Here is a 14,267-nt window from a genome sequence, read left to right as displayed (position 1 = left end):
TATTTTATAAATAGATTTTTTCTCATTCTCATCCATATGATCGTTCTTATTATTTGTCTCAAACGCGTTATACGTTCATTATAATATTTTTTGTTTCTACCGTATATATCTCATATTCACTATCATAATTTATCTTATTTATATCGGTTACGTCTATGTCTTTTATCTCCTCAGATATATTCAACATACTAACTATTGCTTTCCCTTTATTCACAGTAGACACCGTACTACTGCAATATACGTCATTTGTAATTTGTTGTTTGTGTATGTATATACTTTTACTTTCCACGACTGGATCAGCTATTGCTATTTCTACGACGGTTTCCGTACGTGGTTGCAATTTAAAAACAACAGAACCGCAATGTTCTTCGTGCAAGGTTGCTTCATCATCTTGAATAATTAACCTATTTTTGGCTACGTCCACCATTACTTTGTTTTTTAGTAAAAATTCATGTCCTAATATACCGTCCTTGGGTATAGGAAATAACATTCCCACTACATAAAATTCTATGTCTATATTCTTGTTATTTATTATAACTGGTATTTTTATCTTGCCTATTGTTTGTATTAACTCCTTATGAATGCCTCTTAAATTAATTTTTTGTGTTTCATCTATATTTAATTGTCCTTGTAAACAATTTATTTTAAGTATATTCACCTGACTACCTGTATCTATTAATAAATTTAACTCGTTTGTTTTGCTCGCAGGTGATATACATGTTATGTGATTGTTTTCTAAAGCAGCGACGATGTGGTAACATTGTGCATTTCCTCCGCGATTATTTGGTTTATCGAACGAGTACCACGGTCCTCGCCCGACACGTTCACGTTTCCCGAATTGTGGTTCCTACTTTCATTATTACGTTTTTTATAACATGGCCACTTCGTTTACAATATGCACATGTGGTTGCGGGTGCGTTATAATTTGTTGGTGGTTGAGTGAAACTATTCCGATTAGATGGACGATTATTATTACTTGCAGGTTTATTTCTACATTGAGCTGCATAGTGATTACCATTACAGTTATAGCATTTAATAGGTGGTCTATTAAAATTATTTTGCTGAGTGTAATTATTTGTCCGTCCTTGATAACTCGGTTTACTAAAGTTATTTGGTTGGAAATTCCTATTACGACTATTCGTATTATTATTTCTTGTATTATTCACACGTTGGAAATTATTATTATTTTGTCGTGAAGCATTATAATTGCCTTTATTAAAATCGTTCCTGTATCCGTTATTTTCTCTTTCTGAATTATATTCTACTTCTTCTGCTTTTGCCAATTGCTTAGCTACCTCTAATGTTTTAGGATTTCGTGCCTTTACAATTGTTCTTATAGGACTTATTAATCCTTTTATAAAAATATTCAGTGTTTGTTCTTTTAAAGTTTCGTGAATTACTTTTGCTTCTGATTCTTCTTTATTAAGTGTACACGCATTACATAATTTATAATACAATTTTTCTACTCTATGACAATAATCATTGACGTCTTCACCATGACGCATCTTAATGGAATTTAATTGTATCTGCAAACTTGAAGCAGTTGTCGTATCTTCAAAAGCATCCGATAAATAACTCTTAATGTATACCCATTTAGCAACATTTTTATATTTTATCATTTCTAATGCTCTACCGGATAACCTAGTTGTTATATATTTAACTAAAGTCGGTGCGCATTTTTCTTCAACCAAATTTACTGCCATATCACATGCATTCATGAACGGATAGATATCGTCTTCTCCCGTACACATAGGTATAAGCTTAAATGCTTCCTCTAATTTTATGGTAACCATTTTCTTTACACGCGGTTTTCTCCCGAACGTTAACTCAGTATGTTCAAAATCGTCCGTAACCTTGCTACGTGTAACCTTTTTATTGTCTAAACTTAAACTTCTCTCTAAGCTGTGTTTTATTTTCGCGCTCTGGCGTTCACTTTGGTTTCTAAATAAACTAGGGCGTTCTTTAGGGCTTTCAATAGGGCTAGGGCTTTTACTAGGGCTAGGGCTTCTACTAGGGCTTCCCAAATCAATCAACTGTTGGGTTTTATTTAATACTTCTAAACTCAAATCTGGAGTTTCTAAAGACGTCTTATTCGATGGATTAGCTACTTCCAAAGGAGATGTACCCGTGTTCTCCATAAATTGCTTCCACACTCATTTGATACGTTTTACAATCAACTATAATAATATAACTCAATAATAACTCAATAATATATGCCCTTTAATAATTCTCAATAATAATCTCAATAATTCAACAATATGCCCTCAATAATAATCTCAATAATTCAACAATGCCCTCAAAATAATTCCAATAATAATCTCAATAATTCAACAATATGCCCTCAAAATAATATAATAATTCAATAATAACTCAAATAACTCAATATGCCCTCAATAATAATATAATAACTCAATATTTCTCAATAATAATTCAAATAAATCAATTGCCCTTTAATAATAAAAAAAAAAAAATCCTAAATAGTTTTTTTACGACCTACTTAAATATATTCAGTTACTTAAATGATATTTCTTAGGTTTATATTTTTGTAACATATATCCGTGTAATAATTTAATTAACTATTCACTCACAATAATGCGACGTTCGTTGATGTTGTCATCCTGTCTGATACTTTCTGCAACGTTGAATTGAATGGTCTTCTCTTCTGGAGTTATCAACGAGGTAGACTGCGCAATCTTCCTTGTTGATGGTAGCCTTTGACGGTTTGCCTCCTTGAAAAGTGAATCCTACCGACTGCGCCAAATTGTTGCGTGCCAGTATCAGATTTGAATCCAAATGGTTAATTTGAATGAAAGTTAAACTTAATAACGTAATATGTTTTATTGCATACAAACAAAATACATGTAACAAATTAAATAAGTGGCTGAGTGACGTGAAAGTGCTCTGTTGTTGATAGCTTTGGTACATCTGTCCCCCTGTGGTGGTCATTGCTGGTCTTCGGGCTCCCTAATATGTGGTGCGTCTCTTGTTTACGTCGTGTTTTCGCCTTCTGGGTAAAACCAGGTGTCTTGTGTTGTTGTTGCAAATTCGGACACGAATTTGAAATGTGCAATAACATCTCAAATGCATCATTAGGTACTGTAATTATTGGTGCGCTTACTATCCCGACAACGTTCATGGTCATAGTAGCATCCGCATTACCCTTGACACAGGCATGGTCATACTAACTTAGCCTTGTAGTCTCGTAGATATCTTATAGATATCTCGTAGCCCATAACACTATTCTCGGAACTTTTGTCTTTGTAGATTTAAATGTTTTTCGTGCGACGGCTACACACTTTTTTGTTAATTTCATTAAATTTTTTTCACCGACTTTTTTCTTTAAAACGTTTTTAGTTGCTTTAACCGCTGCTTTAAACCCACAATTACAACCACCACCAACTTGACGTTTTGCCTTCATGGCAGTAGTCACACCCCAAGCTACAGCTTTTTCTTTTAAACCAGAATCTTTCGATTTGAACCTTTCCCAGGCTCGCTGTTCTAATATATGATCAGCCTCGTTACGATCGGCGATAGAGTTACTACGTTCGTATGCGATATCGTGGTCTCTACACGCAGCGTCTAACGGGTTTATACCTTTATCACCAAGAACTAAACGTTTTTTCAATTTTGTACTAGGTCCACAGTATTGATAACCTACAAAAAAAAATATTATTATTATTATTATTATGATAATATCGGATTTAATAAACTTACCAGGCACGTGAAGTTCGACCGGTAATTTGTTTATAAGCGTGTTAATAAGCCCGCCACCTTTATTCTTGTTGCTTCTTCGAGCGAGTGACATTGTGTATTGATGACATTCTCATCACAACATAGATATTTATATCAAAATGAAATTCATAAAACAAGAAACCGAGATTACAGTTGAGAACGTAGATCCACCTACTTCGTTTCAAAACTATAGACACGGTCCGCTTCTACCTAATACGATACGTGCGCTTATTGTGGGTCCGTCCGGCTGTGGAAAAACGAATTTAATGTTTGCATTATTAACTAATATAAATGGAATAAGATTTCACAACGTTTACATATATTCGAAAACTCTGGATCAATCGAAATATAAAATGTTGAGTAATATCTTATCAGATATCGAAGGAGTACAATTATTTACGTTCTACGAAAACGAACAAGTTATTGAACCTGAAAAAGCCCTACCAAACTCTGTGTATATTCTAGACGAATTTTGACAGAGGGGCAAGGAGTATGTAGATCAATCTTTGCAAGGGGAAGGCATAACCTTATAGATGTGTGCTATCTAGCTCAGAGTTATTCAAAAGTACCAAAACAACTTTTGCGTGATAACGCTAACCTTATCGTTTTATTTAAACAAGATGAAACTAATTTAAAACATGTTTACATGGAGCATTGCTCTGGTGACATGTCGTATACAGAATTTAAAGATTTCTGTACATCGTGTTGGCGTAAGGTGAGGTTCAACTTTATCGTAATAAACAAAGAGTGTGAACGCGATAATGGGCGTTATCGTCACGGCTTCGACACGTTGGTTATAATATAAACTTACGTTTTTTAAAAAACATCTCATTCACGATCATGGACGCCAGTGGTGAAGTACTCGAAGAATTGATAAAAGCAAAAGAAAATATTAAACGAAAATATACTGCATTAAAACAAGGAAAAGCCGATATTCAATCAATAGTAACAGAAACATTTAAACCGATTATCGATCCGTTAAACGAAATACAAAAATCTACTTTGGATAAAACTATAGACAACACTGAAGATTTACATTTTTATCAAATAGATGAATTGTTAGATTCATACAGCATAGACAAGACGTATGGTCCTAAATTACAACCTAATAAAACGGTACGTTTAGGTAAAAAAGAAATCAAACTTGTCGGAAATACGATAATTGTTGATGATACTACATACCCGTTAACACAGGGTCACACAGTAGTTTAATATTTTCTGGTCATACTAATATAAAATATTATTGTAACATTATTTATAATTCATTATACTTGTATAATAGATCTTCAAATTAAAAAAACCACTGGAAAAATGTATAATGAATCAAAAATAAGTTTAAGAGTTGTATTGATAAAGCTTTACCTCATAATAATATATTAATTAAGGTGTTATAATTAAATGTTTTTAATGAATAATTATCATTGTTATATTGTCAATAAGTTAATGCTTAGTTTATAATAGTATTGTATTAGTATATTACTAATAAATACGGTGGAAGCTTGTAGGGATTAACTAGGCTTTTGGAAACAGAATATGTTGCTGAATGCTGAAAATCAACTCAGCCAGGTCCCCTGTAATAAAAGTTTGTCCGGGCTCTTTATAAAACTTCTAAAAATACAATTTACCATCTATATAACAATTTTTGGAATAATATTTGTTTTTTAATTATACCAATACAAATATAATACTCACTGTTAAGACAGGACAACATCTGTCGGGTCAGCTAGTAAATTATAAAAAAAAACCAAGATTCATAGGTATTTTAACATTAATAATGTCTTTTCTATTTTTCTATTGATTATATAGGTATCATTATTTATTATAATTATAGTACTGTATAATAATGTGAAAATTACAAAATAATCTAGCATAATATATAATATTTATGAAATTATTAAATTATAACAAAACTTCCAGCTATCAGTAGCTAATAACAAATAATAGAATAATAAAGATAAAGTTCAATTTGTTTTATGGATAATCTAATATTTTCATATATGAAAGATATTAGATTATTAGATTAAATTACACAAAATCCAAATTTAATATCATCCATATAGTTTGTTTTGCAGTTGTGTGTACAATAGTGTTTATACAAATAACAATAATAACACTAGTAACAATAAGAGTTTTAATAATAACAACAATAGTGTTTATAACTATTATATAAAAATATCAGAAATAAACTTAAATAAACGAAAACGAAACGATGAAAAGGAGAAATGCTCTTTGTGCGATAGTATGTTTAGCAATATAGATAATAGGAATAAACATATGCAAAAAGCCCATGGTGTGGATAATAGAAATAATGTCCGTTTGGTGAAATGTCCTTTATGCGAAGCAGACTTTAAAACTCTCATAAATGTATGTTAACACATTTCCAACGAACATAATGTACAATTAATAAAAGAAACTACAGCGTTTGACTCTCTCCACGGTATCTATATTAATTTTGTAACTTATTAGTAATTAATATATATAATACAAAAAGGGATTTTTAAATTTTAAGCATACTCTCCACATTTTAAACCAATAGGGTTTGCATAAGGATTTTTTTCTACAAAGTACATACCATTGCAAATATACTAGCTCGATTTACTTAGAATTTAGAATGAGAAGAGTATGGTTAAAAACTCACCCTGTATATTGTTATTGTATATTGTATTATATAAAACTATTTATCAAATAGAATTTTAAAAAGAGAATATTGAGAATATTGAAAAAGAGGATCTGTCTTTCTTTGTTGTACAAAGGGTGGTTGGAAACAAAACGTATTATTTTTGTCACAGATCAGGATCTTCCCGAACAACAGGTTCAGGAAAGAGAATGAAATGGTCACAAATATTCAAAACTGGTAAGATTTATCTTGCTGGAATGACGACAACTAATGTTGATGGTCACATAACAGTAGAATTTAGATTTTAGAAGAACCCATGTTGGCTATACATTAAATATGAAGTTCTTACATTTATCAAAAGAAGAAAGAGATGAACTGGCTGGAAAAATTAAATCAGGTGTGACTTTTGAACGGATTTTGGAAGATATTCGAAAATCTGTAACTTCAACAGAAAGTGTCAACCGTTTCCATACTGTGGACAAACGAGATTTACATAACATTAAAAGAGATAATGACTTGGACAGAGACATTGTATACACAAATGAAGCTTTTAGTACAGAAATATGGGTGCAAGAACAAATGTTACTCAAAGAAAAGTCACCAGTATCATATTTTAAAATACAAGGATGTGAGAAAGAAGGTCCACTATTAAAAGAAGATTTTATGATTGTAATAATGACACCTTATCAAATAGATGTTTTGTCAAAATTTGCAACTGACAGAATTTGCGTTGACAGCATCCATGGAACTACCAGTCATGACTTTCAGCTCACAACATTACTTGTAGTTGATGAATTTGGAGTTGGTTGCCCAGTTGCATTCTGTTTAAGCAATAGAATTGATACAGTGGTTATGTTTAGATTTTTTTTGTCTGTAAAAGAAAAAGTAGGTTTAATTACTACTAAAGTTCTTATGTTAGACGATACCTCAACATACATTAATGCCTGGTCTAATATAATGTCAAACCCAGATTATCACTTACTTTGCAACTTGCATGTAGACAGAAGTTGGAGAAAAAATCTTAATAAAATTAAATCTCTAACTAAGCAGTCGGAAGTGTATAAAGCTTGTCGTACATTGATGGAAATTTTAGATATTGATCAGTTTCAGAATTCCTTAGAGTGCTTTCTTGCAATGTGTGAAGATGACGACGAAACAAAAGACTTTGGAATTTACTTTAAAAATTATTACTTTCAACGACCTAAAGCATGGGCATTTTGTTACAGACTTGATCTATCTTTGAACACAAATATGTACCTGGAAGCAATGCACAAGAAATTAAAATATTATTATATGCATGGTAAACAGAATAGAAGAGTTGACAAATGCATCAGTTTACTTATGCGTTTTGCAAGAGATATGATGTTTGAAAGGACTATAAGAATGATGAAAAACAAATCTACTTTTCGAATGGAACAAATAGCACATAGTCATCGCCGAAGTATCGATATTGAAAGCAGTAAAATGAAAAAAATTGACATTGACACATAGCTTGTACATTAGAAAACGCTAGATAAACATCCTTATACTGTTTCATTCAATAATTCGGAAAATTGCATGAAATGTTCTTTGGCATGTCCTAGTTGTCGTGTATGTGTTCATCAATTTACACGTACATGCGTAGATTATAAGATCAAAGGAAACTTTTGTAAGCATGCTTACATAAGAGTATCTGAAAAAAATGATACTGAAATTAATATTGATGAAGATAGAGCAACGTCTGCCTTTGAAGAGCACAGTAATTATGTTGTTCAAGGATCTCAAATAACATCGATTGACCAAAAAGAATCGGTTTCCATTTCGACTCGCTTTACAGCTTTAATTAATGCGACAATAGGAATCGCCAGCACTGCGACAGATAAAGCAAAATTAAAAGGCATTAAAAAGTTAGATGAACTAATGATGATCTTACAAAATGGTCAGATTAATTCCACAAGTTCTTCTGGCCCTCTTTTTTCAAATTCATCTAACTTGCCCAGCCACAATTGATCAACAACGTTTCCACTCTACAAAAAAAAAAAACAGCAAATTTCAAATAGCAGACTATCAAAACCAACAGAAATACAAAAATTATCAATTATGAGAACAATGAATAGTGAAGGGCAATCTAACGAAGTAATACACACCGACTTTGATCATGTTTATTATGACACCTCTTCGAAACCACAATAGCGAGTAGTAGATTTATTAAATGTTTTATTTGTATTATATTCTGTAAACATTTGTGATTTTGTGAGTTTTTTATTAGTACGACTAGATTAACTATTGACGATTAACTTAATTACTTAATGTCTATATAAATGATTTATATTATTACCTGTATATATTATTAGTATTTATATTATTTTATATTAGTATGACCAGATTAACAATTGATGACTACCTTATTTACTAATTAATGATAATAATTAAGAAATAATATTGAGACATATTATTGTAAAAATGTAATAATAAAAATTAATATTGTAAATAATTATAGAAATAATATCGGATTTTGCATTTGACAGTTGTAAAATTTCGAAGTGCTTATCAGTTATTGATAAGATATGTTGATAGTAGGAATTGGTGCGCGTGCGCATGCGCGTACGTAACTTGAAACTAGCTGCAGTGATCCGCTCGTCTGCCAACTGCTGCGCAGCGAATACTACCTGGAGCGAACAAAAATTGTTAGTTAAAGCTTAAAAGTTATAACTTACCATATCATTAATAGCTAGCAAATCGGTTTCAGTTTGAATTATTTCAATTTTTTTTTTAAACATTGATTATGCACTACCTAAAAAAAATAATTTTTATCTAATTGATTATTGTAGGTATACATATATTTTATTTACCTACTGGGACTTGAGTTGGTTCTATTCTTTCTGTTATTTGAAGTTGAACAGGCTAATTAAAACAATTAGATAATGGTTTTTTAAATATACTTACATTTACTTGACAAGAATGATTCTCATTTTCTTTTATTTGTTTTTGAAAGAATGCAAAAATAGGTTTACTTTTTCTTTTTTTGTCTTCCATTTCGAAGTTAAACTAAAAACGTTTTAATTTAAATATTTTGTTTTATAGTAACTGTTATAACACATACAAATTTACAAACAACCATACTTAAACTTACAGTTGATACTAATTGATATCAGTTATTATCACACTCTACAACAATCGAGATAGAAAACATACTGTACTGTTAATCTATTTCGATGTCTACAGCTGTTTGATGTTGGAAAATGGGTACAGTTTCCAGATCAGTCATTCCACTACTATAATAGTAGAATTGATAAGAACATTGGTACTATATTAATAGCGGTTGAAATTCATGTTTACAGGCAGCAACCACCATCCAGTATGACTTGGTTTGTGAAAAGAAAATTGTTCTTTTGTTATTATCAAATAATGATAAATAAAGAATTTGTTATAAATATTTTTTATAGTAATTTCATTTGATATAACTTAAAATACGGCCAAAGGGGGTGCTGAAGCCCCTTAGCCCCCCCCTTTAGATCCGAGCCTGGCTATTATAAATAATAATGTATAATATTTTTAAAAAATACGATCAATATCAAGGGCATACTCAGAATATTTACTTGGGGGGAGGGTCCTAGTAAAATTGAAGATTCTTGCCTTTTACCTAACTTGACCATTAGTTTTTTTTTTTTTAGTTAAGAACAAATACAACTTATAGATTTAAATATTATAATGCTAATATAGGTACTATTTATACTAATATACAATAGGTTTACATTCAAAAATCAAATAACAAAATCTAGTTTTCTTGATTTTTTACCCAATTCATTAAAAACTTTTTCTGCTGTTAGTGGTACTTCTTTATGAACAGCTAATATAGTTAAGCCATTAAATCGAGTCTAAAACCAAAAAAATGTTTTAAAAAAATGTATAAAAATTTTTATTTTAATATCTAGAAAATACCTCAGTCATTGTGTTTCGTAGATAAGATTTTAATCTTTTAAGACAAGAAAATGTTCTCTCGGAGGTGGACGTTGAAACAGGTAAAGTGCATATAATTTATAATAGACAATATATATTGGGAAATATTTCTTTATCACACTGTCTCAACGCTTCTAAACAATTTTTAGATATTTTACAAGTTTGTTAAGTTTAGTATGCCATAAGTGTAGAGATTCAAATCCACCATATTTGGCAAACACCACACAATATTTGTAAAAAGCACCATTTGAATTTTCTGTATAACACAGCCATACATATTTTTGCAACCAATGGTACTGAAAATTAATGTTTCTTTTAGAGTTTATAGGAAATTTATAACTTACAGTCGGTGACCACAAGTTTTTTATACCTAAAACAAATTAATGAATAATTTTATAAAACCTAATTTTCAAACTTGGAATAAATAAATTAGACAAGATAATTATTATTAGTAATATTATATTAAAATTATATAATAATATTATAATATTATTATATAATAAGACAAGCTTCCGCTTCAATTAATAAACAAGCCTATATCATTTTGTTTTACCACAGCCAAGCCACATTCCAACTTAAAATAGCACAGCATATTATAGACAAAATTTAGTTAAGCAAATAAATGTTCAAATAACAATTATTTTATACAAATTTAAAGCGTATCGCGTATGCTAATATTATTTGCCTATCTCAAGCAATCATTACTGACAAATATCAATATTAAACTGCTAAAGCTTAATAATAAAATAATTTAATAAGATAATAATAAAATATCAAGATAATACGGTAAAGTAAATAAGGCGATCAGTGACGTGCGAGCATAACGCCAACATATAATATACGGCATTATTACGTATACGGCAACAATAGATTTCAATAACTTTTTTTTTTATTAGTTTATTTATAACATTCAATGTTTTTCCGAATTCATTTTCATAAATAACTAAATGACACATATTTATAATATTGTCAAAATCGAATGAAATATAAATCAGTGGTTCTAAAAATGGTAATTATGTGAGCGAAATGCTCATAGTGACGCCAACGACTGGTTAATGCTTACTATGTAATATGTAAAATGTATAAAAAAAACCATGTGAGTGCCTTTGTACTCACGAATGATGTGTAAACATCTTAGCTGTAGTACGACTTTGATTGGGGAATATAATGTCATGGTTTGAGTAGGAATTTGTATAATAAGGTAACAATAATCATACAAGATCGCGTTCTCTTTAAAATTTATATTTCTTCAATATCTCTTATACATGTAATTATTGGTTTATGATAGCTGAAATAAGATACATAAATTTCTGGTTTTCTAACATTTAAAAATCGCGAAAATACACCGTCTAGTGTAGTTTTGTAGTTGACGACGAACATATTTCAATTCCAAATTTTGATTGTCGTGTTCAATTCAAACGTGAAAGTGAACGAGCTGGTGGTGTCGCAATTTATCAGAAGCAAAATACTTCTCATATAACGACACCAAACATGGACATTGAATATCGTCAAACAACAGGTGTAACAGTGACTTCAAGACCGATTGGAGACTTGTGTGCAGCCGAATGTATACTACCGAACGGGCAGAAAGTTCTTTCTGTCGTCGTCTATATATCGCCCAACCAACATATAAACGATATCGTAAAATACTTACACTTAGTTCTACTTCCATACACTCCGGGAGGAGCTGCAGAACTTGGAGAAGATTATGACAAAATGCCAATGATACTGGGAGGCGACTTCAACATTAACTTTTCATCAGATGAGGCACAAACGCTGATTTCGTTTTTAGAAAATAAATTAAATTTAAAGATAAATACCGCTCGAAATATTCCGAGTACCAACTACAAAACTACACTAGACGGTGTATTCTCGCGATTTTTAAATTTTAGAAAACCAGAAATTTATGTATCTTATTTCAGCTACCATAAACCAATAATTACATGTATAAGAGATATTGAAGAAATATACATTTTAAAGAGAACGCGATCTTGTATGATTATTGTTACCTTATTATACAAATTCCCACTCAAACCATGACATTATATTCCCCAATCAAAGTCGTACTACAGCTAAGATGTTTACACATCATCAGGGGCGTGCTCACGGGGGGGGTTCATGGGGTTCAACCCCCCCCCCATTGACCGTATTATTTTTATTTTTGATTGTAAAAGAAATAATGTATCTTTGTTTGTCGAATTATATTGTCATAAAATTTCCCAGTTCGTATTTTATCGTTTAATACTTCTAACATATGTTTCAAGCTTCCTGAGTCACCTGGCAGTTGGACCAGATAAACCAAATTCCAACGGAAACGCTGCCCCACAGTTGCCGATACTGCAACGCAATCGCGTATTACTATTTAATATTTATGTGTCAACACTGTCAGTGTCAGCCTAATCAGTCAGCGACTCGGCGTACACTTTGGTAGTTTGATCATTTAGCCGTTAGGTGTAAATACTGTAAATCACAATTTAAGATACCTATACATAGGATTATTGCATAGGATCATTTAAGATATATATAGGTATATCTTAAATCGTGGTGTAAATGTATAAGTGTATAACAGTAAAAAAAACGTGCGGTTCACGGTTCTTAATTTGTTGTTTTATAAAACAATTTTTTTGTGTTTCTACTAATTATGGACAACAAAAGAAAACATACCACATTGTTATCGTATTTTAATAAAAAAGAAAAATTACAAGTTAAAGAGAATGAAGTAAGTTTTGAATGGTTTTAAATATTATTTAATTTGTATTTTGTACCTACATAGGCTACATTTATATTTATTTGTTTAGAAGAGTGATGAAATACATATTGTTGATTCTCTGGATTCTCATACCGTTACAGACAATACTCCTGTTGACTGCAGTTCAGAAAAAGTAAGTTTTATTTATACATTTTACATATTACATAGTAAGCATTAACCAGTCGTTGGTGTCACTATGAGCATTTCGCTCACACAATTACCATTATTTGATCGCTTTATTTACTTTACTGTATTATCTTGATATTTTATTATTATATTATTATATTATTTTATTCTTATGCTTTAGCAGTTCAATATTGATATTTGTCAGTAATGATTCCTTGAGACAGGCAAATAATATTAGCTACGCTTTAAATTTGTATAAAATAATTGTTATTTGCACATTTATTTGCTTGACTAAATTTTTTCTATAATATGCTGTGCTGTTTTAAGTTTGAATGTGGCTTGGCTATGGTAAAACAAAATGATATAGGCTTGTTTATTAATCGAAGCGGAAGCTTGTCTGATGTTGAAAAACATACAGTGAGTACTTATATTTATTTGTTCCAAGTTTGAAAATTAGGTTTTATTAAATTATTCATTAATTTGTTTTAGGTATTAAAAAATTTGTGGTCACCGACCATAAATTATAAATTTCCTATAAACTCTAAAAGAAACATAAAATTTCAATACCGTTGGTTGCAAAAATATGCATGGCTGTGTTATTCAGAAAAATTAAATGGTGCTTTTTGCAAATATTGTGTGGTGTTTGCCAAAGATGGTGGATTTGGATCTCAAGCTTTAGGTGGCTTAGTATTGACTCCATATCAAAACTGGAAGAATGCTTTAGAAGTATTTATTATTGCACATATAACATATTAGTCATTAATAATAGATTTATTTTAAATTAAATTTAATAGCTTAGGTATTTGATCTAATATAGGTATAAATATCTAATATATTATTTATATATAATATATTATATTATCTAATATACATTATTATTATTTAGTAAATTAAACCATATTTTCAGAATTTTGAAAATCATAGTAAACGTGAATATCATAAAACTTCTTTATTAAAAGGTGATTATTTTTTAAAAACTTTTTCAAACAACAAGCCAGACATCATTGAGATTTTAGACAATGAAAGGTATATTTATTATTTTATGTAAAATTATGATTCATGTGGACATGTCACATGTGGTTAATATATATTTTTCACATTAAG

General features: G+C 30.3%; 3 protein-coding genes across 3 annotated transcripts in view; all 3 read left to right on the top strand.

Moving 5' to 3' along the window:
- Nucleotides 1-14,267, top strand: part of LOC126551575 (UPF0746 protein DDB_G0281095-like) — a 327,628-nt gene that overhangs the window by 292,987 nt on the left and 20,374 nt on the right. The window lies entirely within an intron of this gene.
- On the top strand, nt 6,686-7,840 carry LOC126552621 (uncharacterized). The gene has a single exon (XM_050207332.1). It carries the CDS (start codon nt 6,686-6,688, stop codon nt 7,838-7,840), a length of 1,155 nt encoding a protein of 384 aa, XP_050063289.1.
- On the top strand, nt 12,930-14,211 carry LOC126552620 (uncharacterized). The gene is made up of 5 exons (XM_050207331.1): nt 12,930-13,007; nt 13,087-13,170; nt 13,491-13,580; nt 13,653-13,889; nt 14,071-14,211. Exons 1-5 carry the CDS (start codon nt 12,930-12,932, stop codon nt 14,209-14,211), a joined length of 630 nt encoding a protein of 209 aa, XP_050063288.1.

The sequence above is a fragment of the Aphis gossypii genome, chromosome X, assembly GCF_020184175.1.
Source record: "Aphis gossypii isolate Hap1 chromosome X, ASM2018417v2, whole genome shotgun sequence".
Lineage (NCBI taxonomy): Eukaryota > Metazoa > Arthropoda > Insecta > Hemiptera > Aphididae > Aphis > Aphis gossypii.
Note: the sequence above shows the minus strand (reverse complement) of the source record. Positions and strands in the feature narration are given on the sequence as shown.

Excerpts from the sequence above, each read along its gene's own strand:
- LOC126552621 (XM_050207332.1), top strand. The coding sequence starts at position 6,686 with ATGAAGTTCTTACATTTATCAAAAGAAGAAAGAGATGAACTGGCTGGA.
- LOC126552620 (XM_050207331.1), top strand. The coding sequence starts at position 12,930 with ATGGACAACAAAAGAAAACATACCACATTGTTATCGTATTTTAATAAA. Across the intron at positions 13,008-13,086 it reads TACAAGTTAAAGAGAATGAA|AAGAGTGATGAAATACATAT; the intron begins GTAAGTTTTGAA and ends TTATTTGTTTAG. Across the intron at positions 13,890-14,070 it reads ACTGGAAGAATGCTTTAGAA|AATTTTGAAAATCATAGTAA; the intron begins GTATTTATTATT and ends CCATATTTTCAG.